The 27197-nt window shown below is 48.6% G+C and overlaps 1 protein-coding gene across 1 annotated transcript; it reads right to left on the reverse strand.

Annotated features, from left to right (window-relative positions):
* Positions 1–2609: 2609 nt before the first annotated feature.
* LOC148161660 (putative phospholipid-transporting ATPase IIB) lies at positions 2610–25233 on the reverse strand. The gene is made up of 3 exons (XM_088020668.1): positions 25103–25233; positions 6236–6348; positions 2610–3075 (listed from the first exon to the last, which is right to left on the reverse strand). Exons 1-3 carry the CDS (start codon positions 25224–25226, stop codon positions 2749–2751), a joined length of 564 nt encoding a protein of 187 aa, XP_087876794.1. The 5' UTR covers positions 25227–25233; the 3' UTR covers positions 2610–2748.
* Positions 25234–27197: the final 1964 nt, after the last annotated feature.

Raw genomic sequence — 27197 nt, forward strand, 5'->3', positions numbered from 1 at the left:
TCTTCAGCCTCTTTCATTCTTTTCAGTTTAATTTAAAAACTAATTATAGGAATAATAAAGTTACTGTAAAAATGTCTAATAGTAATACAACAGTGTTTAAGAGTGGAAGTTCCCTTTACCCCAGCCCTGACGAGCCCACCGTCAGCTGGTTGTGAACCAACAAGAGCATCCTGGGTGGGGTGCAGGCAGAGGCGTGGGGAGAAGTTGGGGTGCATGGGAATGATTTGAGCACAGCTCCCTGAACGCTTCATGTCTGGGAGGCACTCTGAGCCCCACGCAAGCTGTGTGACCCGCAGTGTGCCTGGGACACTGGGGGTGCATCAGCAGGTCTGCTCCAGCTAAATCACCCCTGAGCTGACCCTCCGCAGTGGAGGGGGCCCAGGGCCGCAGGGGTGTGGCAGGCAGCTGCGGGGGCTGGGGGGGGGGGGGGAGACAGGGAGGTGTCTCCATGTGAGCGAGCACTGAGGGGAGGCTGGAGCTAGTGAAACCGGTCTCAGCTTTCCACGTTTAAAGAAAAACTGAACTTTCATCTTTTTGGCTGTTTTTCCCCTGAGTAATGACATGTCATAATTTCTAAAGTAGCTTGTTTTGGTTACCGTGGGATAATTTCCTGACTAAATAAATAAGGCAGTGCCTATGTAACTACCTCTTCAAAATAAATTTGGTATTCAAATCATACAGCGGTGCATAAAGCTTAGTAAAACACCAAGCGTCTGCTGGTGCACTTCGGGTTTCTTGCTACTGTTCTTCGTCATTATGAAGTCAGAACAAGGTAAAGGGGTCCCAAGTGTCTGTCTCCACCGTGCGGCCTGTGGGGGGCACTGTGGAGGGACCACGCACACCGGCACTCCCCACCTGCTCCGCCGAGGTGCTTCCCGCACACCATAGGGAGCGCCCAGGAAGACTCACGAGACTCAGTGGTTCTAAGCTATGGGGGCCACTTAGTGCGTTCCCAGAATGGAGAAGCACTGGCTTCACACCAGGCCCAGCAATCAGCACTTCTGGAACCAAGCACAGGTACAGAAAAAGGCAGATACACAAAAAAGACTGAAGAAAACAAAATTGTCAGTCCCCGTGCCACGCAGACAGGATGAAGGGTGCCGGTGTGTCCCCTGTGGCTCCCAGGAGACGGCAGACATGGACTGAGGGCGCCTCTGGGAACGAAACCCATCAGGATGGTCGCAAGCAGCTTTCGAGGAATAAACAGGCAGGACTGGCTGCTCCCAGCTGCAGGGAAGCAGGACACGAGCCCCTGCAAGCCGGCACCCACAACACACAACTACACAGTCCTCTCTGGCCCAGGTCCCAAGCCGGCTCTAGCTATGACTCACAGAACGCCTTTCCTAACACGGGAAACTCACAGATTTATCTTCTGACCTCTTAATTAATTTTATTCAGCACAACAGGGACGCTCTTGTCAGCGCTGCAGACTCTGCAGTACACGTTACACCCCAGCACCTTGGCGCTCTTGGTTTCATGCTGTGGTTCCCAGCGGCAGCCTAAGGCCCCAGCCCTTCAGCCTCCCCAACACAGATATCTCAGGGGAAAGCGGCGCGCAAGTTCCTTGCTGTGATGTCATTACAGAAGGACCTCGCTCTTCTGAAATACTCGTTTACGAGAATCACTGGGCTCCTCTCTTTAAAACATTAGATCAGGGGCGCCTGGGTGGCTCAGTTGGTTAAGTGACTGCCTTCGGCTCAGGTCATGATCCTGGAGTCCCGGGATCGAGTCCCGCATCGGGCTCCCTGCTCAGCAGGGAGTCTGCTTCTCCCTCTGACCCTCCCTCCTCTCATATGCTCTCTCTCTCTCTCATTCTCTCAAATAAATAAATAAAATCTTTAAAAAAAAAAAAACATTAGATCAGATTTTTCTTTTTTAAACTGTGATTGATGGTACTTTTTGGGAGTTACTACATGATCCAATTTCATACAGTATTTAAAAAAAAAAAAGAAGGTTGTTTGCTTATATTGCTTCCATGGTTGGTTTGATTACAGAATCATCTCAAGAACCTTGACTAAAAGGGAGGGCATAAGAAAACGTTATTTAAAATATACTGGCTGAACAGGAATTGGGCAAATTAATTTAACAATGACTTTTATCAATCTAAAAATAAAAAAAATGGGGGCGTCTGGGTGGCTCAGTCGGTTAAGTGTCTGACTTTGGCTCAGATCATGATCCCAGGGTCCTGGGATCGAGCTCTCCGCTCAGCAGGGAGTCTGCTTCTCCTCTCTGCTGCTCCCCCTGCTTGTGCTCTGTCTCTCTCTGACAAAAACAAATAAATAAAATCTTTAAAAAAAAAAAAGTAAAAAAATGATGTAAGGTCAGAAATGACTAATTTGCCACATTGAAGATTTTACTGTTTCTGTCTTCTGTAGATTTTTGAAATGATTTATAGCCCAATTCTCTTTTGAAATAGATATGCTATAGCTAAATTCTGGCAAAACAAACGAACAAACCTGGAAATTTAACACGTAAGCCTGACAATTCATGTGGAAGTAAGAAGATGGGATGATGAGGGAGGAACAGTCCAGGCGCCAGCAGCTTTATTAAGATCTGACTCGGTCACAAATCAGTTTACAAATCAGTAAAACTCTGATTTTTCTCATGTGTTTTCCAGTAACTCAACTCTTAGGCTTTCTGGGGTAAGTGGACACACCAGGACCAAATGCACGAATCCGAGAGAGCCATGTGGCCTTCAGGCCTGGAGCTAAGGCACCATTAGACACGATAATAAAGCTCCCCTTGCATTCATGCCCCTGGAAGAACGAATTCTTGTGCCTCTGATGCAGGTTTGTATCTGACATCCTCTAAGAGGCCCCGACTGACCTCGTCAGGGCTGGCGGCCTGGTAGGTGCGGTTCCCGTCGCTGAAGTCCTGGTCCGCCTCTGCGTACTCGGCCTCCGCGATCACGCCGGCTCGAGGCTCATACACGGGGGTCACGTTGTGGCACAGCGCAATGGCCTTCACAGCTTCGTGGACTCGACTGCTAACACTTTTTCTCACTTTGGGAGCTGAGGACTGGGCCTTTCTTGGTGGTGTTGAACTGGTAGCATTCCCGCTAGCTTGAGACTGCATCTGATAAAATACGAACGTCACAAAATTAAAGAGACAACGTAGTTGATACTGGAGTTACCAGCACGTGTGATTTTTATGAGTGCATCAGTGAGGGATGAGACAAGCAGCTCTTAGGGAACGGGCTCGCTCACGTGACGTGTCCGTGCTAGCGCTGTAAGCACTCGCGTCTCCTGGTCGGCACGGCTACCAAACTGTTGCAGTACTTAGAGTCGGAGGGTTTTCCTTTTCTACATTCACTTGATCCATAGCATTGGCTTGCTAAGTCCGTAATAAGTCATGTTTGTTCTCCTTGTAAAGATGGGGTGAGTTAAAGAGCAAACCAGAGCCATATACTCCTAACTGCTTTCATGTTTCGTTAAAAAGTGCTGTACCTGAAGTGGACTAAAGCTAAAAGCAGGAAAAAATACTTACGAATCTTCCTTTAATACAATAAAGGAATCCAGCCTGTCACAGCCTCTGTATTAAGAGCTAGTTTTGTGCATGACAGTAACCCCGGCATCTGACGAAAACTGATCCTCACCTCCTATTTCAGACTCTTGCGCTCCGGACGTGACTCCCCGCTCCCTCCATTTGGCTCCCCCCGCACCAGGCTGCATTCGAGGGCGCTCGCCTCGGCCAGTAGAGTGGCCATTCCCCCCCGCTCCCGGGGGGAGGTGGAGCAGGACCACAGAGGCTCCTCGGTTACCTTCATGGCCACTTGTGACGGCCCTCCCGAGAAAGCCAGGCTCTCGCTTTTGGACGGGGCATGCAGAGCCACCGAGCCGTGACTACTCTGCCCGTGAAGTCACAGTGCTGTCTAATGAAGGGTTTGCTCGTGCAGCTCAGCAGCTGGCACTGCCTCTCCCCTGCGCTCGCCTCCCACCCGCCTGCTGCTTGCACGGCAAAGGGAGAGCGGCACGCAACACGGCTGACTCCCCTTAGGACTCTGTTTATCGATGGCTGTAGAATTTCATTTCACACAAATGCCATTAAAGATTATGCCCTCCATCACCAAATGCTTCCGGAGGGGAAATATAATCAGATTATGAAAGATTCATGTTACATTGCAGTGGACCTGGTAGACTATTATCATCTTAATAAAAAGACAGAATCTCAGGAATAAAATCAATTTTACAAAAGAGTACTATCTAACCAGCCAACCAACAGACAGCTTCGAAAAAAGATTTTTAAAAGACCTCCTCCGTGGAAATAAGTATTAAATATCTGCTATTTTTATACACTGACTCATCCTTTCTGTTTCTAAATTTTCTAGAAAACAGCTTATTTGGAGCTATTAAAATCATATTCATGCATAATGTAAATTTATTTTTTAAAAACAGATTTTACCTGGTACTGTTTCGACCTAGACCTAGATTACCAGGAGAAGGGAAGACCTATTCCTTCTCCTTTTTAGATTTTCCTTCTGTTAATAAATGTTCTAGGTTACAAAATGCTCTGTATTGCACTGAGTGACATCCAACTGAAGAAAGGGCTTGGTTTTCAGTATATGTGTGCTTGTGTAAGTGATCATTACATCCAATAAACACATATGCATTAGATACTTTTCTTTTGACAGCGTCTTGAAAAGTAAAGTATACGCCGTTCTGGTAAACATTACAGAAGAAAGAGAAGGTTTTCACAAACTGAATGTAAGGCAGACAGTACAGCTGAATTCGGTCAGAGCAGAAACTGCTCAGGGCGTGTGTGGCTCAGCCCCGTCTGTGGAAGTCAAGTCAGAAGTATGACCATCAATACACAGGGCCTACAGCCTCTGGGGGCGCCGCTGCCAGACGGCCCGTGGGAGCCTCGAGGCGGCAGTGGTCTGTGTACATGCGAGGCCCCGCTTCCCTGGGGGGCGGGTGATGGCACGTTTGCACCTGATATATGCTGGCCTGTTACAACGGGGGTGCCCGAACCTCACAAGAGGCCAGCAGAGAGGCAGAAAAGCAGCCTAGGGAAGTGATGGCTGGCTCTGGGTTCAAACCACAGCCTTGTGTGTGCAGCATCTTAGACACCCTGGGCTTGCAAGGTTTGGTTACTCAGAATCAGTGAATTCAAATGAGTGCAACACGAACGCTACCTGAGAACAGGCTAGGGGACCTCTGCGGCCTAAACTGACCTTTGCAGAGTGGCCTGTGTCTGCCTGCCCCACACCCTGTCATCTGTGGGAACACGTGGCCCTGTGGGCCCCATGTCAGGATCTGGCGTGTCAGGACCTTCCCGGGCCACAGACGCACTTGCAGAGCGCACGGCCTACCAAGTCTCTGGCAAACACTGTGGCTACTAGGCTGTGTATTTCCTGTTCCTGCAACTTCAGAGAGCTCCTGAAGCTCCAGGGAAAGGCCAAGACTTAGGATATACGCCCCCTGCCTCCACCCAAGGAGTCCTTATCTAATCCAGACACAGACGAGGTATTTGCAGATGAAATAACATGACATTTGAGTTTCACTTCACAGTGATATGGTGAAGGAGGAGCAGGGCTACGGAGGGAACCAGGTCTGCGGTGCATGGACAGCTGCTGAGGCCGAATGACAGGGACATAGGGCTCACGATACCGTGTGACTACTTCTGTTTATGGAAAAGGCAAAAAAATATGAGAAAGTCTTACTAATTATGAAGAAACCCAGAGGAACTGGTAAGAAACACCTGTGATGCAGTATTCTACTTAATAGTCTTAAAGATACTACCTATCCTGAGTAATCTTTTGGAATATTTCACTAAGAAAATTATTTAATATGAATAAATGGTTTAAGGTCATTATATCCTTTCTATTATTTTACAATATAGAAATGCTCATTCAAAATTGTTCAGTGGCTCAGTCGGTTAAGTGGCTGCCTTCGGCTCAGGTCATGATCCCAGGGTCCTGGGAGCGAGCCCTACATCGGGCTCCTTCCTCAGCGGGGAGCCTGCTTCTCCCTCCCCCTGCTTGTGCTCTCCCTCTATCTCTATCAAACAAACAAACAAACAAACAAATAAATAAATAAAATCTTTACAAAGAATAAAAAAATAAAATAAAATTGGTTCAAAACCTGCTTCTTGATTTATAAATTAAAACTGAGTGTTTTAGGACATTCAAAGATGTTCGCCGATTTCCAGATCAGCGGATACAGTGGGTTCAGGCTGGTTCGACAGAGCCAGGCACTTTTGCAGGCAGCTCCCGTGCGGATGCCAATGAGCTTACCTGTGAGTATGGATTCCTGAGGTGGCTCTGGATCTCCTCCATCGTGTCTGCTCCATAAGACACAGTCCCCAGGTGCAGCCTCTTAAACACCATCTCGTTCTGGGTGAGGGTTCCTGCAACAAAGACCAGGTCACAGAGGAAAGCTCATCAACGGGACCAGGACTCCCCATCCCGTACGTGGACCTCCCCGGGCCGAGCTCTCATAGCTGGGCGCCCCTCGGCATTGAGAATGCTCTGCTCTGTAATTCCAGCAGCTAGGAATGTCCTTCCCCACTGAGGACAAGTGTCCCTCCCAGATCCCTCCGGAAGAGCGCGATAACGTGAAGGGCTCTAACTACCTGAAGAAAGTGTGGCCTCTGTCTTTCAGTTCAGATGCATTGTTTGGTACAAATATAACTTCTGCCTGTTCTGAAAGAGACAGGCGTGAAACTGGAAAACAGAGTCACTACCTTTGTAATTATACTCTAGAACACTGCCTGAGAAAGACATCAACTAGTCCCAAATTAGCGTGCCTACCAGTTTTTTAAAAAAAACACCCAATTTTGAAAAATTAAGTATTTTTCATTGAACAGAAACAGATGCATTTAACCCTTAGCACCACTTGCATCATGTGGAGCAACAGAAAGGTCAGTGAGCAGGGAGGCACGTTCTCTTTAGCTGGGCTTCTGCCCGGTGAGCTGCCTGGAGGTGCTCACGTCCCTCCAGATGGCCAGGGCTCACTCCTGGGGACAGCCAGTCCATGTAGGCCAGGCACTCATGTGTGCTTGAGCATGAGGAAGTGCTTCACCCCTGGTGTGTAAGGAAGTCAGTTAAGAGAGGAGCACGCACAGGTCAATTTTATGAGATGTCTTGGGTCTGCCAAATGCAGTGAAGTAACATCATGAAAGGCAGCGAGACGTTAACATTATTTCAAAAACGGTGAATTTTCATTAAAAGTGACACATAAATTCACAATGTTACACATCTTCATGACTCTGAAAACCCTAAACATTGTGTATGTGTATCACTTAATATAAAAATGCACACACAATACGCACATATGATTTTTGCTTACTGGGTTTTCTAGAAGTAAAGCAACCTGGGGAAGTGTGAACACCTGTGAGCAGGGGCGTCAGGTACGGTAACGAAAAGTGCGGTCATGTAGGCCCCCGGGCTTTTCTGCACTTACCTCACAGCTCACAGAAGGGTCACCCACTGACTGATGTAATTATCAATGTGGATATGAACAATCCTATCCCCAGTCAGTTAGAAGCTGGGCTTTCCACACGGTTACAAGGCACCCATAAAATATTAACTAACTTCTGTTTTCTTTGGCACATGTGATGTGGAAGATATAATAAAAAGTGTTTTCACATCTATCCATGACTCCATACACATTGGTGTTCAAAACAAAATAGCTCAGAACTCCCACTACAGGACAGGAAGGCTACGTTAACATGAAGGAAAATCCGTATTTCATAACACTGTTTCAGAGACTGTTTTGAATAACCTTCTTACAAGAATGGATAGAATACATACATTAGGGTCTCATAAATTTCAAAGAGCAGCTCTTCTCAGGGATGCTGATCAGTTTTAGAAATTTTGCTTTTTCAAAATTCTATTTAGCCCGTTTAGTACCTCAATTAAATGGCACCTAAGTTTCCTGAAATCAAAATTATGTGAGAAGTACAGTTTAAAAGGGTTTCCTGGTTATGTCATCCTCATTAAGTAAAGCAGAATTAATTAAAATAGTTTAAAGAATGTAATTAAAAACAATTCAGCTTCCAAATGAAATAAGGAAGTTCTAGAAATTATTTACATCACAGATTTGAGATGAAGACAATAGTTACCTATCATCAAAAGCTAATGAAATTGTACATTAATTCCTATTAGAATAAGCACCAAGCTCACCTCTGTTACGTGTGCCCAAATGAGCAGTTCCCTGAAAATTTATTATTTAAAAAAAAATATGTTACTCATCAGATCGACATAATTAAAGAATTTCCTGTAGACACTTTTTCCTCTGACATACACTGAATGTGAGGCTTCGAATCTACGGTGGGCTGTGGTATGAGGCAGTTTATAAATACGATGACAATAAATAATACTTTTCAACCTTTTTATTACTAAGAATTTTACACGTATGGCAAAAATAAGAATACTACGCCTGCACAGTTCCTACCAAGAATAAACTACTATTTCTTTAGGTTTGTAAACCACTGAACGCAAGTGGCAAAAGACCCTAAGCGAAGGGTGCTCTGCCCTGCTCACTGGCTCACACCGCGGGATCCGCGGGGATGGAACGGGGATGCGCCCAGTTCACCCAGTGCGAAGACCCACCGTCTCACAGTGCTGTTGCTGGAACTGGGTGGATCACTTCCGTGTTTCTTTTTTGTGAAAACTGAAGGCTGACATACACTATCTGTTTCAGGTGTACACGGCAGCGGTTCGCTATTTTTATACAAAATGCTCCCCGTCTGAGTGCGGTCGCCATCGGTCACCGCACAGCCCTAGTACAGTATCACCAGCCACACTCCCCATGCGGTACTGTACATCCCCGGGACTCATTTGATAACCGGAGGTTTGCGGCTCTCCCCCCTCCTCCGCCCCCTCCCCTCTGGCAACCACCCATTTGTCTCCATGTCTTTGAGTCTGTTTCTCTTGTGTTTGGTTATTTAGATTCTGCAACTTTGGCTTTCTCGGACTCATTTCACTGAGCACCATACCCTCTAGGTCCATCCTTTTTGTCAAAAATGGCAAGATTTCATTTTTATGGCTGAGTAACATAGGTCTCTACCACCTCTCCCGTATCCATTCATCTACGGATGGATGCTTGGGATGTTTCCAGATCTCAGATATTGTAAATAATGCTGCTGCAAACATAGGGGTGGTGTGTATCTTTGTGAATTAGTGTTCATTTTGTTTGGATAAACACCCAGAAGTGCAATTGCTGGATCACATGGTGATTCCTTTTAATGTCTTGAGGAACCTCCACACCGTTTTCCAGAGGGGCTGCGCCCGCTTGCGTTCCCACCAGCCGTGCACGGCGGTTCCCCTTTCTCTGCATCCTTGCCAACACCTGTTGATTTTAGCCACTGTGACCTGTGTGAAGGAGATGTATCATCGTAGTTTTAATTTGTATTTCTCCCACGATTAGTGATGTTGTGCATCTTTTCATGTGTCTACAGGTATTCTTTGAAAAAATGTCCTTTCAGATCCTCTGCCTATTTTTAAACTGGGGCGTTTTAATTGTTTGATACTAAGTTGTCTAAGTTCTTCATATGTTTTTGGATATTAACCCCTTACAGGATGGATGACTTGAAAATATCTGCTCCCATTCAATAGGTTCCTTTTTCATTTTGTTGATGGGTTTCCTTGGCTCTGAAGAGGCTTTGTAGTCTGATGAAATCCCATTTGATGGAATCCTGTCTGTTTCTTTCAGCTTTTGTTGCCCTTCCCTGGAGAGACAGTTCCAAATAAATGTTGATAAGGCCGATGTCAAAGAGATTACTGCCTGTGTTCTCCTCTGGAACCTCTATGGTTTCTGGTCTTCAGTCCTGGGTTCATCTTGTGTGGTGCGGGACAAAGGGCCGGTTTCCTTCTTCTGCACGCTGCTGTCCAGCTCTTGTGGCACCACGTGCGAGGACACTGTCCGCTCTTGCCCTCCTCGTCCTGCCTTAGTTGCCCATTTACGGGTGCGGTTTTTTTCTGTTCCCCTGGTCTGTGTGTGTGTCGTGCTGGGGCCACACTGTTAGGATTCTCTGGCTTTGCAGACATTCTAGGGTCTAAGGTGTCACCATTCCCAGATCTCATGGTGCCCAGCTCCACCCACTCTTCCTCTAGGATGGTTGTTCTACCCTGTGGACGCACAGCCTTGGCCTCCCCTTCCGCCACCTGGCCCGCACGCCTCCTGACCAGCAGCACCCGCCCCTGCCGGAGCGCCCCCTGAGCGCCTGACTGCGGGCACTGCCGCCCCCCTGCCGCCCACCCCCTCACCGTGAAACACCGGCTGAGGCTGGCGAGGGGGTCCACAGGCACGCAGGCGGAGGCGGGTGACGGAGCTGCCCCACACGCCGCCCTCATCATCCTCCGTCCTTTCTGCCAACCCTCAGACCTCCTCACACCAGCCGCACAGGTGTGGTGCGGGGGCTCTGCCGCGGCTACATGTACTCTGGGGCCCTCACCGCTCATCCCGACTTGCGAGACTCGGGAATGGCTTCTGACCTCCTGACTGGTGCCGCCTTCCTAGAATAAGGACCCTTCATTCTCCTCCCTCCCTCAAACACAACCAGCAATGTCCACCGTCTACATGAAATGTCAGCTGGGCAGTGCACTTCACGGCTGCTGGGACCTGCCAGGCCCCTGAAATGCTAGACGATTACAGAATTAGAGCTCTCCAGTTTAGAAAATAGCAACTACCAGGAATCTCAATGAAATGATAGGAAAAAATAAGAAACATATGCATTTCATAAGAAACAACTCTAGTTTAAAGAAAAAACTGCTACCTCACAAGGAAATGTGTGATTCCTCCCCCTGGGTGGCATGCCTACCACAGGCCTTTCTCGTGTCCGCCAGCCTCCTGAGTAAGGGCTGCTGGCCTCTCTTCTGACTTCTCCTGCAGCAATTCTGGATTCCACAGCGGCACAGGGGGCTGCCCGCATCCCCCGCCTGGCACCCCACTGGCCGTCCCTGTGTTGAGTGGCGCAGGATCAGACCAGTGCCCGGCACCGCGCAGCATATCAGCTTCACGTCACCGTCATGTGTGGATCTGCACGGCCAGCATGGCCATCAAGATGCAGAGGCGTCCCATCTGCACCAACATGGTCCTCGCCTGCATCCGTGGCCACATCCATGCCCTCGCCCACCCCTAGTCTGGCACAACCCATCAGTTCTTCACCGCGCTGATTCTGTTTGTGACAATGGCCGTCCAGGCTGCCCGCCCAGCAGACATGAAAGTCCGACCCTTAGCCTTCTTGGACTCCATGCTGGCCTGGGAGCTGGGTCATCTGGACAGCCAGGAGAGGTTGGAAGTCTAGGGTCCCCACTTGGTCTTCGGAGACAGAGGGTGGGGCCTTTGCTGAGCACAAATGGACAGGGAACACTGTGCAAGCTGCTGCTGCACCATGCGCTGACTGGACACACTTACATGTGGCCATGGGATGGCCACCGCCGTGGTGACTCCTCCGTCCGTCACATCATCACAGGGCCACGTGTGCTGTGCTTTCTCCAACGGCTGGAATGGAAGCGTGAGTGTTCCTGTCTTGCCAGGCTGCTCCTTCGGTCACAGAGAGCAGCTCTTCTCGGCCTGTCTGTGCCACTGGCATTTCTGCATCGCTGGCTTCTCCAGGCCCCAGTCTGGGCATGAAGCGGAACACCAGGGAACTGACTGCTGGTCCTCCTGATGGGGCGAGCCTGCCTTCCTCCCTCCCCGCTCACAGTCTTCTTGTGTGCGCTGCACGTAGCACGTCAGGTGCACGGTGTGCTCAGCAGGACAGACAGGGAGAAGAACATCCACTCCATCGTTCTGGAATTGGAGGCCTTCATTTATATTAAAAGTTGTAAATACTTGTTGTACCTTCTCACACCCTGGGATCACCTAGTTTAGGTATATAACCTCTTCCAACTTTTCCACTGGTAGAGACAAGTATGCATTTATAAACTATTTTTTCACATGACTACACACAGGGGTATTCCACGTTATTTTTAGGGGGTATACCATAAACCCAGTATGGTACACAAGGTTCTGCTGGATCTTCCTCCCAAACACGGATACTCAGATGGTTTAAAATTTTTTGTTATCACCAAAAAATGCAGCTACAAAACCATTATTTATGTGGGGTAGATTCTTAAAGATGAGATTTCGGAGAGTACAGTTTGAATTTACATATAGGGCCATGCCAGTGACCCACACGTTATACTGACCAGGATGCCTTCCGCCCACATCGGGTGCTCAGCAAGGCCGTCGACTGGCATCAGCTCAGAATCACAGAACTGTTCAGAGGCACTCGCCCTAAATTATGTTAAGATTTGACAGTTACACATTTACTTACCTAGTGATAAATTTACATTTATACTGGTCTCCTTATGTAAATTCTACTATCCATATATGCCTTTTTTTTAAAAAAGATTTACTTATTTATTTTGAGAGAGTGAGAATGAGAGAGAGAGAGAGTACAGGAGAGTGGGGAGGGTCAGAGGGAGAAGCAGTCCCCTCGCCGAGCAGGGAGCCCGATGCGGGACTCGATCCCGGGACTCCACGATCATGACCCGAGCCGAAGGCAGTCGCTTAACCAACTGAGCCACCCAGGTGCCCCTATCCATATATACCTTGCAAATGCTCACGTTCTTAAGAAGTCTTGAGACTACACACTGTTATAATAAAACATTTTGGTTTTAAATGAATAGTTTTTCTTTGAAGATTGCATGTATTTTACATCAAGGCAGCAGAGTGGGTAGGACCTCCAAGGTGCCCATGAGATTAGGTCTCCTGCTCCACGGCCTCAGATCAACAGGGTGGGGATGCTGCGTTCAGGCTGGGCAGTGGCTCTGTGTCTGACTGTGTGCATCCCAGCAGACCCTGAGCACTGCTGCCCACTCACCACCTGGGAGATTTTAAATCCTGATACCCAAGTCACAGCCCCTTATCACCTGGACCAGAGTGCCCGGGGAGAGAGCTGGTCTCTACACAAGGCAATGGTGGTTCCACGCAATATCTGGAGTGTGGGAAAAGGAAGGATCAGCTTCAGAGAATTAAGAGGAACGTAAACCCCACACTCCTGTGCCTCGGTGTTAAGACACCACGCTTCCAGCAATCGGTCCCCCTCACGTTGATTCTTTCCCTTCACCATTGAGTATGCTGTCAACTGGATCAGGGCCAAGACACCGAAGAGACAAAGCTCAGTGATGGCTGCTTGACCTCGCTCCCTTTCAAACGCACTTCCATGATCACCTCAACTGTACCGTGTGTATGAGAACTATGTTTATTTCACGCTTGGTATCAGCGTGTCCTCCTCCCACACTCTCCACTCATCATGGAAAAAGGAATTGAAACACACGATTGCCTCCATTGCCAAGGCGGTGACATGATACTGCTGTCCAACAAGCACGTCCCCATGACCCAGCGTGAGCGAGCCGTCCCAAGTCACAGCCAGCCTGTCTGGGAGAGGGTGTGGGCACGCCCAACTCACAAACCCAGACAGCATGTGAACAAAGGCGGGGGCGAACACACGCTTACCACGAGTTCACAGTCCGCACGACGTAAGGAATACAAAAGTGCATCGAAGTAAAAAGTATGACAAAGAAACCCAGACCCCTTGGCTGCATCAGTACCGCACGCAGCAGACAACCAGCCACTGGAAGAAACCTGCTACGACACTTCACCGAAGACACAGGAATGAACAGGACGTGCGCAGAGGGCACAGGTCGGACTGCGTTCTCCTGCGTCTTCTCCAGGACCCGGGGTCACACTGGCCTCTCCAGCACCAAAGATTCTCCTAAAGCAGTACTGCAGGAGACCTCCTCCTCACGCCGGAGGAGACATTGATACGTGGAGCACGGCAGCACGCATGGCCTCTGGCGTCTGTAAGCTCGGGCACCTGACACTGGGGATGCCTCTGCTCTTCATGCACGTGCTGACTCTGTCAGGTCATCAACCTCTGCTTCCCAACGGCAAGATTAGGAAGTAATTCTAAGGTTCATGGAATTAAATATAGTACTAAGTATAATGATTGAATGACAGTTTAGTTTTATCAAGGCAAAATATGCCTAAGCACCTGATTTAGCTACATCTCGTCCTTCATTAAGCTAAGTGTAATATCACATATTTTAACGTCCCAAATGTTGGCAAGGATGTGGAGAAAGGGGAACCCTCCTACACTGTTGGTGAGAATGCAAAGCTGGGGCAGTCACTCTGGAAAACAGTATGGAGGTTCAAGATGTTGAAAATAGAGCTACCTTACAACCCAGCAATTGGGTATTTACCCAATTACTAAATACCCCAAATACTTTGGGGTATTTACCCCAAAGATACAGATGTAGTGAAAAGAAGGGGCACCTGACCCTCAATGTTTATAGCAGCAATGTCCACAATAGCCAAACTGTAGACAGAGCCCAAATGTCCATCGACAGACGAATGGATAAAGAAGACGTGGTCCATATATACAATGGAATATGACTCAGCCATCAGAAAGGATGAATACTGAACATTTACATCAATGTGGTTGGAACTAGAGGGCATTATACTGAGCGAAATAAGTCAATCAGAGAAAGACAGTTATCATATGATCTCACTGAAACAAGGAACTTAAGAAACAAGGCAGAGAATCATAGGGGAAGAGAGGGAAAAAATCAAACAAGATGAAACCAGAGAGGGAGACAAACCATAAGACAAACCTCTTACCTCTAGGAAACAAGTTGAGGGTTGCTGGAGGGGAGATGGGTAAGTGGGGGATGGGGTAACTGGGTGATGGGCAGTAAGGAGGGCACGTGATGTAACGTGCACTGGGTGTAATATGAGACTGACAGATCACTGACCTGTACTTCTGAAACTAATGTTATATGCTAACTGATTTTAATTATAAATGAATAAATAAAGAGGAAGGGGAGGTTTGGCAGAAAGATACAGGATGCTGACACCAAAGGACAGAAACGGAAACAATTACATTACTGTTTCTCAACCAGATGAAAAAGTTTTCTAGCTAGAGCCCAAGGCTGGAAAGCACTGAACAAAAAAGCAGAAGACGCTTTGTTACATAATACCCTCCTGTCCTGAAAACTGGATCTGTTGGAAAAACTGTTTTTTTTTCTTTTTTTAATTTCCTGACTTTGCAGACTATTGTTACTTGTGGTACTTAACACGGATTTAGGAATACGCGAATATTTTTAAAAGCAGATGACAATATGTTTAGAGAAAAACCACGTGTCCCCCTGAACTGGTTTTTGGAGCCACGCACGGAGTTATTAACGGCTGGCGGTCAACGCCACGAGGCAGCCTCGGAGTGCGAGCAGGAAGCCGCGCTGCGGCGGGAAGCGCACCTGAGACACGACGGGGTTGTGTGTGGGAGGTGCGGCTGACGGTTCTTCAGACAGGTACCTCATCCTGCCCTCAGGTGTGAGCCCCTCTGCGCCTCTGCCTCGGTGGGCCGGAGAGAAGCAAGGGGAACCTGGGCGAGTTTGTGGAGAGGAGGGTCTACAGACTTCCATGCTCATGCGGCTTCCCTGGAGGGGCTGACGAGGAGCTGGTCCCGCTGGGCGGTCCCGAGGATAACCAGGCGCCGGCACACGTATGCTGCTCTAGTATGGGAGCTGACCTCAGGAGAACAACGCTGACTTAGAATGTCTTATGGCCAGACGCCCGACTGTGTGCAAACGCACCCGGGACACCCTCGGGGCGCGTGCTGGAGCATCGCTCTCACAGTGCTGTGTGTGCGTACGTGTGCATGTGCACATGCGTGTACACAGGTGTACCGACTGCGGGGATAAAGCAGAACATGCAAGAAATTTCAACTACAAATGTGAGAACAAGAAGTGCCAGGAACTGACTTCCGGCAATGTGTTTTCTGTCCCAACCCGTCTGCGTTTCTTAAGGGAAATGTCCAACGTACCCCAAAGCGGACAGAATGGCATCATGTAAAGTGGCGAATGGAGGCCTCACATCAGCAAGGACCACCTCAGGGCCACGCTCCTGGGACCTGCCACTTCCTGCCTGAGCGTGTCAGCTATTAACAACAGAAGGGGCTGCTACAATAAATGTAACCCCCATGTTATCACAGCAACAAACAGCAGGAGCTCCTCAGCATCAAATACCAAGGCCAGGCCTGGTTCCCGTTGTGTTTCTACACTGTTTGCTTGAGTGTGGGTCCAGGTGAAGCCTCCTGAGCCCAAGGCCACAGTCTTCTCTGCTCTCTCGTTCTTCCTTGTAAATGAACTTGCTCCAGTGTGTTCCCTACGGTCTGGACTTGGGTGCTGATGGGCCTCTGGGCTCTGCAGACACTCTGTGCAGAGGCAGAGCCCCTCTGTCAGAGGCACATCCGCCCGCCTCTTCCTGTGCCAACGATCAGGTCCTATGCCCATTAACCCACCACAGCTTGAGGGTGGCATCTCTCTGAGTCACATGGTAGATGGTTTACTCAGAGCATCTTGCTCCCGAGACTACTGAAGACGAGCATTCTGGCATTCCCAAATGCAATACTCCATGTGGACAGCAAGTATTTTCCAAAACCAAAGGCACATCATGATTACTGCTCCGATCACAGACTGTTTCTAGACAGCAAATCTGGAGCTGTAGAGTGACTGCTATTTTATTTTATTTTTTATTTATTTATTTTTAAAGATTTATTTATTTGAGAGAGCAAGAATGAGAGAGAGAGAGTACATGAGAGGGGGGAGGGTTAGAGGGAGAAGCAGGCTCCTCGCTGAGCAGGGAGCCCGATGCGGGACTCGATCCCAGGACTCCAGGATCATGACCTGAGCCGAAGGCAGTCGCTTAACCAACTGAGCCACCCAGGTGCCCCGAGTGACTGCTACCTTAATACACTGCTTTAGCTCACTGTCCTCAGTCAGCCTGGTGATAGCATTTTAAGTTCTGAGATGAAAACTCCAACTACGCAGTTACGTTTGCTTCCTGCTGCCGTTTGGAGAACTCTCTAGAGTAATGCACAAAGACCCCTTGAAATTATGGGAGGCCACAGAGTTCCCATAGACACATACAAGCACATACTAAAATAGTAAATACACTGTTGCATTTAAAAATTTAGTTTAAAATAATTAAAAGATAACATATCCAGATTTAAACTATTTCTTTCTTCTTTTGGGCTTTGTTTACATTTATTTTTTATTTTTTGGGTTATGTTTATAAAGATTTTTATTTTATTTTTTTATAAAGATTATTTATTTATTTATTTATTTATTGAGAGCGAATGGTAGAGAGAGAGCACGAGAGGAAGGAAGGTCAGAGGGAGAAGCAGACTCCCCGCTGAGCAGGGAGCCCGATGTGGGACTCGATCCCGGGACTCCAGGATCATGACCTGAGCTGAAGGCAGTCGCTTAACCAACTGAGCCACCCAGGTGCCCTATAAAGCTTTCTATTAAGATAGATACCTAGAAGTTCTTTATTCTGGTGCTTCATGGAGCCAAAGAGAATGAAACAAAAGACAAGTTTAGAGTAGTTTCTGAAAACTCAGCAGTTTAAAAAAATGATCATTTTAGGTCTTAAATGTAGGTCTGTGATCCATCTGGAGCTAGTTTTTGTGTGTGGTGTGAGGTAGGGGTCCCCCTTCATTCTTCTGTATGTGGACGTCCTGCTCTCCCTGCCTGTCAGTTGAAGGGGCTGGTCCTCCCCAGTGAGGATGGCGGCACCCGTGCTGGAATCCAGTCGACCGGCAGCGTCAGGCTTTAGTTCCTCCCGGCACACCGTCCTGGCAGCCTTATTGGAAGTCGTCTGAGTGTCCAGCTAGGGACTGATGTCCGGACTGTGGATGCCACCCCCTCGATCTCAAGGTCTGTCCTCACACCAGCACCATCCTGTCTTGATCCCTGCAGCCTGGTGGCAGGCTCTGGGATGAGGAACTGTGGAGTCCTTCCATTTGCTCTTGTCCCAAGATTGTTTACACCACTCTGGGCGCCCACCCTCCCTGCATTTCCACAGGAATTCTAGGATCAGCTTGTCAATTTCTCCAAAGAAGGCAGCTGGGATGTTGAGAGGAATCGTGTAGAATCTGTAAATCAATTTGGGGAATCCTATTGCCATCTTAACACTATAAAATACTGATTTCATTTTTTTGATGCCATCATAAACAGAATTGTGTTCTTAATTCTATTTTTGGATAGTTCGTTGCTAGCGTATAGAAATACAATTCATTTTTGTATATTCATCTTGTATCTCAAACCTTACTAAATTCATTTATTGCTTCTAACAGATTTTAGGGGATTCCTTATGATTTTCTTTTTTTAAAGATTTTATTTATTTGACAGAGAGAGACACAGTGAGAGAGGTAACACAAGCAGGGGGAGTGGGAGAGGGAGAAGCAGGCTTCCTGGGGAGCAGGGGCTTGATCCCAGGACCCCGGGACCATGACCTGAGCCAAAGGCAGACATTTAACGACTGAGTCACCCAGGCACCCCTCCTTATGATTTTCTGTTTGAAGACCATGTCACACACAACTAGCTTCACTCCCCTTTATAGCATGGATGCCTTTCTCTTCTTGCCTACCCGCCCTGGCTAGAACCTTGCTCATAGCAGCATTCTTCCAAACAGAAACAGGAAAACCTACACTAATGTCCCTCAACTGAGATGGAAATGAAATGTGGTCTATCCACACGACGGAGTATCGCCTGCAATAGAAAGCAGTCAGGTACTGAGACACGCGACAGTGCGGGTGAACCTGGAAAGTGTCTGCTGAGCAAATGAAGCCAGACACAGAAGGCCACACGGTGTGAGCTTCCACTCCTGGGAGAAGTCCAGCACAGGCAGACCGGCTGAGGCATACGGTCGACCAGGGGTCACCGAGGGCTGAGCGAGGGCAGGGAAGCAAGGGGGTTGCTGCTGTGCACCAGGTGGCCTTGTGAGGGAGCTCGGACCGCACTGACAGCACACGGTGGTTGTGCCCAACGCTGGCGCGACCTGCCCCAGTGGCCTGCCGTCCGAGTCAAACGCTGCATCTGGTACCCTCGTCCTAGTTGCTGATAAATCACGTTTTATGGAGGTTATAACAGACATATTCAAACAAATGACTATCATTTCATCAAATAAACGATGAAATTTTTGGCTCAGTTATTTTGCCATTTGGATGAATGCATCTGCATCTCGCTGGGTGAGAGACTGGGTTATGGATGCAGACGCTCCTTTATGTAGGGGCGCGTATCTTCTAACATACTAAGGTGAATCCTGGAAGGATCTTTTTAACTTTCAATGATGTTTCTATTTCACAGCAGACCCTGTAAAACGCTGAGCAGGAAAGTCAGGGCGAGTTTGAGACTTTCTACACCCTCTTGTACAGCAGGGGCGTCTAAGGTTAAGCCAGTTACTAAAAGAGTCAGTAATGCAAAACCGCTTTTCAAATCTTAAACAATTTTCATGATTTCAATCAATTGATAGGTCATACAATTTTTGTCATCTTAATTCAACTGTTAGTATGTCCCAAGTCTGAAGCTTCATGATAGGGATGGGCAGACGCCACCAGAAGGCTTCCCCGCGACCTGGCCGTTAGGAGAGCGCCAGGGACGGAAAATGTCTTTGGACAAAAGGCGTGTTTTGTGATTCCTGAAGAAGGAAAATGCTGTAGCTCCTTAATAAGGCAGAGGGCTCTGGAGGACGAGCAGCAAAGCAGGTAGAGGGGAACTCAATTTCTAAGGACAAAGTCCTGCAGGCACACGTCTCAGGGCAGCGACGGAGACGATTCACAGGCAGGCAGAGGACACGTTGCTGGAGACGCAGCTGCAAAGTGTTCTGACCCAGTGTTTGGCGGGTGGCACGGCCACACCGCAGCTCGTGCGTGGGACAGCCAGGGCGTGGCAACCACACAGAAACAAAGGAAAGTCTGCCCGCGGCACACTGGGGACAGGCCACCCACCCAACCCCATGGACTTCCAGCGCAGGATCCAGGCCGTGAGCAATGATCACGTGAGATCAACACAAAGCTACTCAGACTTTACCACGAAGCAATGAGGGATGGAAACACAACTTCTAATACCCTGCAGACTGTGGCCATATTCTTTGTTAATCTGTATTTGCTGTAAATGAGGCTTTCTCAGAAGACCGCGGTTCCCAGTACAATAGGCCTCTGTTCAACCACTGCCTGCATCAAGTGCCTCACCTGGGGTGAACAGCCCAGCACACACACAAGTGCGCGCTCCGGTCATGCACAGTGCCAGACCCTGCAGGTGTGTTGGCGCCAGAGGCCCCAGCTGTCATCTGCAGGCCAGAGAGCCTGTGCCTGGCCCCAGCTTACAGGGCCCCTGGCTTACGGGACATAACCCCCAGCTCCAGGTCTCCCCGGCGAGGCACGCACGCCATGGTCCGCTGCCCCTGCCACTGTGGACACGGCGCTTCCCGCTGCAGAGGATGCGGCCTTGGGAGCTGACACGAGCCGGGTGCAAACCGCACGGCCAAGCCAGGTAACGGGTGCTATCGACACGGTGCGCATCCTAAATGACCTGTCTCAGGGCGTGGTTTGGGAATGCTCTGTCATACAGGAGCATAAAGATTCCCAACAAAGGAATTCGCGGCTCGCTCTAACAGGCTGCAGCCGGAGCGAAGTTTTAGGATTTCCGAGCCCTCCGCAGCACCGCTCTCAGGAGCAGCCGGCGTAGAGATGGGGGCTCCCCAGCGGACTCGGTGCAGACGACCTGCCCTAGCATGCCAGCGCCGTCTGCTCATTTATCACGGCACGTCCACCATTTCTGGGCAGTGTCAACATGCTCTGCACCCTGGCAGCTAACAGATGTCCGCTCTTGTCGAATGAACTGCTTCATGTTTCACGCACTGCTGGCCACACGCGTCACTATGGCAACATCATTCATTTCAGATCTTACCGGAAACGTGCACCCCAATCAAACCTAATTACACCACACCGCTTTCTTGTCCACAAGAAGGAAACTGTAATGCAATTGCGGGACACTTCGTTCTCTGTTCTGCTGGGGCAAACGAGAGGCCGCGTGATGGACGCTTCTTGTCAGAAAGCGTATTGATGAGGCACAAGCCCGATCACGATCACACCGAGGACCGCCTTATGGGCAGGTCAGCAGCGAAAGGCTCCTCACACAGCAGCTCATTCGATTAAGCAGATGATGTCTGCGTACGGTCTTACACCCCAAGTTCTCTACCCTCTGCCAAACCACCACCCCCGTCAGACCCTCTGCGATGGTGGAGCCCACCATAGTGACCACTGGGCCCCGGCCAACTGCAGAGGACCTGAATCAGTCACACGACGAGACTACTACAACACAGAGCACAGTTACTTCAGTCCCTGCCGGACGACGCTTCCCAGTAACAACAGATACGCAGCTGCGCCGGACCCCCCGGCAGGGCAGGTGAGCGCAAGTTCGAGCCATGCAGCCCTCCCGGCAGACAACGCATGGCTCCGCTCGGAGGCTTGGGGGTCCCCGGAGGCCGCACGCTGCCCAGAGGTGAGGGCCCAACCCCCGTGTGCCGGCGGCCTCCATCTGTGTGAGAAGCTGGTTTCTAGACTAGTCCTACTATGTGCTGGCAGTGTGGTGACAATTACACAACTCGTCCTCAATGTCCTTCTCCTGCGATTTGGTCCGTGTGGCCTTTAGAAGCAGCCAAGGCAACACTCCCTCCTGAGTGCCCTCAGGGAGGAGGACCCGTGAAGGGCAAGTGCCCGCGGCCCCATGGCCCCAGGGCGAGGACAGGCACAGGGCTGGCACAGCGTGTGGCTCGCCTGATGTGCCGTGGGTGGCGTTCACCTTCCGATTACGGAGAAAGGGTCTGAAAAAGCTCAAGACCAAAAATTTTTAAAAACACTAAAAATGTTTAAAACTCCATGTGGCTCCAACACTAGGAAGTGGTGACAGAGGGTCCCTTCAGTGACTTCTGGAACAAAAAGGCCTTTTGGAAAATGAAATGTGTAAGATTCTCTCACTCACATATTTTATATAATGTTCTGTAATTCTTTTTAAATCTCAGAAGCCCAGATTATTTATTTTTGCTTTGTGAAAGCAGCAGAGTGAGACATGAGGAAAATGGGGTTTTACTTTATGACTCTGGGCAAAACCACTCTTCCTTATCCTGGATGGAACTCAGAATTCAAAGACAAATGGAGGAGCTATGATGAAACAAAGGAGAATGATGACCCCATCACCATTTAAAATGCATACTAAAAAGTTAGCATTTTAAGAAGAAATGATGTCACAAAATCCTTCTTCCCTTGCTGATATCACACATCCAGAGACACGGGAAGAGGAGAGAGAACCAGTCACTCTCAAGCATACTGTGTGCTGACACATGCTTCTCGTTTGCGAACCGACGTGAAATCACAGGCACCACACTTAGCTGTGTTACATGCAGATTTCAGTGGCCACGAGAGCAGGTGGGCTGCAGACAGGACAGCCCAGCCCGCACCTGCTCCCCGGATAAGCACGCCGCGCACCTCACACACAGGGCAGGAGGGGAGCACAGAATTCCGAGAGGGGAAGGCCCCAGACCTTTCTGGGTTCAACATTAAACCGTGACACCGTCATTGCTAGTTAGCATTCAACTGCAAACACTCCACAATTTATGCATTGTACTGATAACCGCTTTTGTTATGTTCAGTCTGGTTTTGTTGTCCAAGATGATGCCATGGACATCCCTGGGCTTGTCTCCTGCTGCGCATGCGCACGTGTCTCCTTGGGGAGCAGGAGCCAGAGGGGCACCGCGGTGCGCAGGCTGTCGGGGCTCGTCCGTTCGGACAGAGCGGTGGCCACCAGGTAACGCTCCCACCAATGGTGCAGACAAGGTCCTGGGGCAGTGTGCGCCTCAGACAGGTCGGACTTTTCCACACGGGGTGTGGCACTGAGATGCCCACCCTCTCGCTTAGCTCCTGCTCAGGTCTTCAAACTTATATCCATGCAGGCTTTACACAAGTTCTGCTTGGATTTATTTCTAATTACTTTATACATTTTGCTGCTATTCTAATTGGCCTTTTTGGAATTAAGTGCCCCCACTGTTGCTGGTATGTGGAAATGTAGTTTAATTCTGACACTGAATTTGCAGGTGTGACTAAGTCCTTCTGTCATGCGGCACCCTTGCCTCAGGGCTCCGTTGGGCTTCTCTGTGAACACGCACAGATCTGTGCACTTGGGGCACAGCGTGCCTGTTTGTGCGGGACTCCGAGTGCATGCTGCTGTTCCTGGTTTCCGATTGTATTTATGCACAAGGTCCAGGCTGCTGAGTGCAGGGCTGAGCATAGCTGGGCTTTTCCTGCCGCCGGTGGGCAGCCCCCCACAGACCTGTGTGCTGTAAACTCACAGATTCCCCAGGACGCTCTTCTGTGGGGTCACTTCAGGAATCTTTTTGAGTTTGGGTTTGCTTCACTCCAGCTTCTCCATCAAAATAGTCCCACCTGTCTCCCAGAAATAACTCAACCTCTGCGGAGGCACGCCTGCGTGTCTCCCACACTTTATTCTCTGGATCTTTTCCTGTCGGCTCAGTGAGGATGGGAAGGGAGAAATCTGATGGCATTTTCGCTGCCTACCTTCTTGAGTCTGAGCTCCTCGTTACTTTGGAGTTCTTCGGACTTACGAGCATCACCTGACGGGACAGCCCCCGACGTGCCATAATGACCAACCCTGACCACAACCAAATGCCGCTGGGGTGCCCGGCTGGCTCAGTCAGTGGAGTGTGTGACGCCTGATCTCAGGGTTGTGGGTTCGAGCCCCACGCTGGGGATAGAGATTACTTAAATAAAAACAAAAAAACCCACTCTAAATTAAAAAACAAAACAAAACCACGTGCCACAGGCAACTGGATTTTGACTGGAACTGCAGTAAACCTATCACTTCATCGTGAAGGCAGGCTCTACGCAATCCCGTATCTTCGCGCTGGGGACCTTGCGCTGGAGACTGCAGTCTGTCCCTTCACTGGTTTACGTCTTCCTTCACGTTTCTCTGTAAGGTCTGATCATCCTCACACACGCCCTTCACTCCCCTCACGTCGGTATGCCCACGTGTTTCACACGTGCTTGCGCTACCACGAGTGGGGCCTTCCCTCTTCCGTCCGCTTGACACGCAGGGAGCTACTTTATTATTCTGACCTGTGACCTGACACTTCATTGGTTCGTACTCTTAGCAGTTGATTCCCTTGGTTCATTATTTCATCTACAAATATTTGCTCCATCTTTCAGGCAGAGAGCTTATTTCTAGTTCTTGTCTTACTGCAACGGCCAGAATGAAACATGTTAATAGGGCGGTTAGATTTCTCTCTTTCCAGACTAAGCTTTTTCTAGTATTTTATTAAAAATAATGTTGAATTTTACTTGAGACACATTTTATCATATTATACAAGTATCCTTAGTTCTAGTTCACTAAGAATTACTATGAGATATTTTTTAAGACTTATTTATTTTAAAGAGAGAGCATATGTGACTGAGGAGAGAGGCGGAGGGAGGGAGAATCTCAAGCAGATTCCCCCACTGAGCACAGAGCCCAACACGGGGCTTGATCTCACGACCCTAAGACCATGACCGGAGCTGAGATCAAGAGTCAATGGGCAAGGGACTGAGCCACCAGGCGCCCCAAGAGTTACCAGGAATTTAAACTATGAATGAAGAAATCAGGAAGGGATTTCACCTGTTGCTAGGATTTTCACTGGATTCAGTTTATGTTTTATTTATTATGTTAAGGATTGACAAGGATTCTTTGATGGAATAAGGGCAAATAAAATTTGGGGCAGGGACCTGAGGGTGGGATAGTCACTTGGAAGGCTCTTCAGGAGAACATTACTGTCAAAAGACCAAACCCACACACATCGTGTTACATTCTTCCAACAGCTCACAAGTATCATCCTGTAATAAACAGGCAAGCAGTATTTCCTCTCCAGAAGCCGCACTAATAAAACAAAGAACGCTATGGCAGCAGAGAATCAAAAATATATAAACATGTCATTTAAATCTCTAAGGATTTAACATTTTGCTAATTCTAATGATACTGTGTTTATTCAAAGGTGAAGGTTAGTTGTGTGCCAGTGTTCAGCGGAGTCTGAAAAATCCTAAATTTGAATGACTTCAATACGCCGCTACACATGCACGCACGCACACATGCATGCACACACAGACGCGCCAGGGTCACCCTGCACTGGATGCCGGTGAGCGCACACAGGCACATGCACACCATCGTCACCCTGCCCTGGACGCCGGCGAGCATGCAAAGGCAAACATGAACCAGGAGCGGTACCTGTTTTGTCCGTGAGCAAGTACACCAGGCGCCCCAGCTCCTCTGGGATGGTGCTGGTCCGCACAACCGTGCCGGGGATGCTCTCGTCCTTCATGATCTTCCATCCATATGCGGCTTTGCCCATGTCCAAGTTCACACGCAAACTGCCAAACAAAACCGGTTCATTACAATCGTTAGCAGGGTCCAAACCTACACGATATGTTCAAACTCACGTTTTCCATACAGGCGTATTATCTTTAACCTCACGGGAACTAAGTAGGTAATACTGTATTTCAGACTTTAAAATAAATGAATTTGTTGACACTTAAGCCAACAAACCTTTTGAGGCCCCTTATCATGTTTGTAGGCGACAGTAAACAGGCTCCTCATCCTGGTCCTCCAGTGGGGCGTGCGGAGGCAGATGTGGGAGGAGAAGGTGGATGTGCGTTAAGTACCCCCGCTCAGACACAAAGGAGAGATGGTGCGTGTGTAAGGGGTTTAGGCAGCATCCCACTCGGAACAGATATTCAAAATGCATCATGACCTTGATCCGCTCATTTTACAAGAACAAACAGGATGCTCTCCTGGGACGATGAATGCCGGACCGAACACATCCTGGGAAGACTAGGCCCCTCACAATACCAGGCTCCCGAGCAGGGACCTCCCTGAGGACTGGGGCGGTGGTGTGGCCTGAGCAGAAGCACAGCGGGGGAGAGTGGCAGGAGGTGGGATCAGACGTGGCAGGGGCCAGACCATGGTGCAGAGTGTGGGTTTCACAGTCAGGGCAACGGATGAAGGGCTCCTCTGTGACCCCAGCGGCACTCAGCTCCCTGCGGGGCTTACTGACGTGCTCACTCTGCTCCCAACTTCACACACAACCAGCTTTGCTCTCGTTCACATTCAGACTCAAGACCATTCAGATATGCTTCCAATTCTAGAAAAAAATCTGTGCCTGATTGGATTTTGTCAAGAAAAGAGCAGATGTGGTATGTGATATACCTACACAATGCAGGGAAGCTGTTGACAGTCACTCATTATGACCAACACGGCAATTCATACAGATCTACCTACTAAGAAACGCACCCTTGAGAAGCAACGTGGAGGACTCAGAGTCAGTGGAGAGAGTCCAATTTGTAGGTAAGTTAAAGAAAATTAAAATAATCATAATGAGCTATTTGTCCATAAAGCTCACATCTTAAAAATCCTAAGAACTCTGAGGGTCAGAAAGAAGAGTTTTAATTGACAAGTACACAGACTTCCACAGGCAGGCAGGAAGTTTTCAAGAGTTCACAGGGTGCTGCTGGCTTGGGGCGGAGTGGAAACCCAAGGAGCACCTTCTGGGTTCATCTGCGGTGCTCTCTTCAAATCATGAACGGTTAGGGCTTAATAAAACCACTGCTATTGTCACATAGCTGTAAGAATTTGTTATTTCACGAAATACTGAGTCACAAATAAACGTCAGTGGACTATTTTTGGCTGACGGCACACACCCTCAAGGCCAGTGAACAGAGAATGCGGATAATCTTCAAGGAAAAATAAAACACAAGTTCACTTTACAGGTGAAAACTATCATAGAAAATGTATCTTCAACTAAGACTGAAATACCACACAGGAAGCAGAAGCTTGAGTTTACACGCATTGTATATTTTGGTCAAATGTTCGTATAGTTTGCTTTTTAATGTTAAAAATCTCTAGAAGCTCAAACCTCAAACACTAAGTTGACAGAGTAAGTATAATTATCATCACTATACTTAGTAATGTGCTAATTTATAGAATTTTAAAATTTAGACCTCCGCACGTCTAGTAAAGTACTTTACAGTAACATGACCTATGAACAAGAAAACATTAAGCCTACTATTTTGAGAATTACAGAGATAGATCAAAAGGTAATGGATACCAGTTCTCTTAAGCTCATTTTATTGCTAACTGACCAACTGTGATTTTGTGATCAAGAGATCCATTTCAAATGAAGTGGAAAAGCTGTCTGCCATTTTAGACAGTCACGTGAACAAGAAGGCCACGGTGGCCCTCGCTGTCACACACACCGAAACGGAGCCCCTGGACTCTGCGCAGCGTCAGGAGTGTCAAGAAGGGGCGCCGCAGCCGAGCACAAGGC

This window comes from Eumetopias jubatus, unplaced genomic scaffold, assembly GCF_037043125.1.
Source record: "Eumetopias jubatus isolate StellerSeaLion01/CBP00866 unplaced genomic scaffold, mEumJub1_p1.0 scaffold_99, whole genome shotgun sequence".
Lineage (NCBI taxonomy): Eukaryota > Metazoa > Chordata > Mammalia > Carnivora > Otariidae > Eumetopias > Eumetopias jubatus.

What these genes read in the sequence shown, in the direction of transcription:
- LOC148161660 (XM_088020668.1), bottom strand. Translation starts at nt 25,226, where the DNA reads ATGGGCAAAGCCGCATATGGATGGAAGATCATGAAGGACGAGAGCATC. An exon ending in CTTGCTCACGGACAAAACAG is followed by an intron (nt 6,349 to 25,102) that starts GTACCGCTCCTG and finishes TCTTTGTTGCAG; the next exon opens with GAACCCTCACCCAGAACGAG. An exon ending in TCAGGAATCCATACTCACAG is followed by an intron (nt 3,076 to 6,235) that starts GTAAGCTCATTG and finishes GTATTTTATCAG; the next exon opens with ATGCAGTCTCAAGCTAGCGG.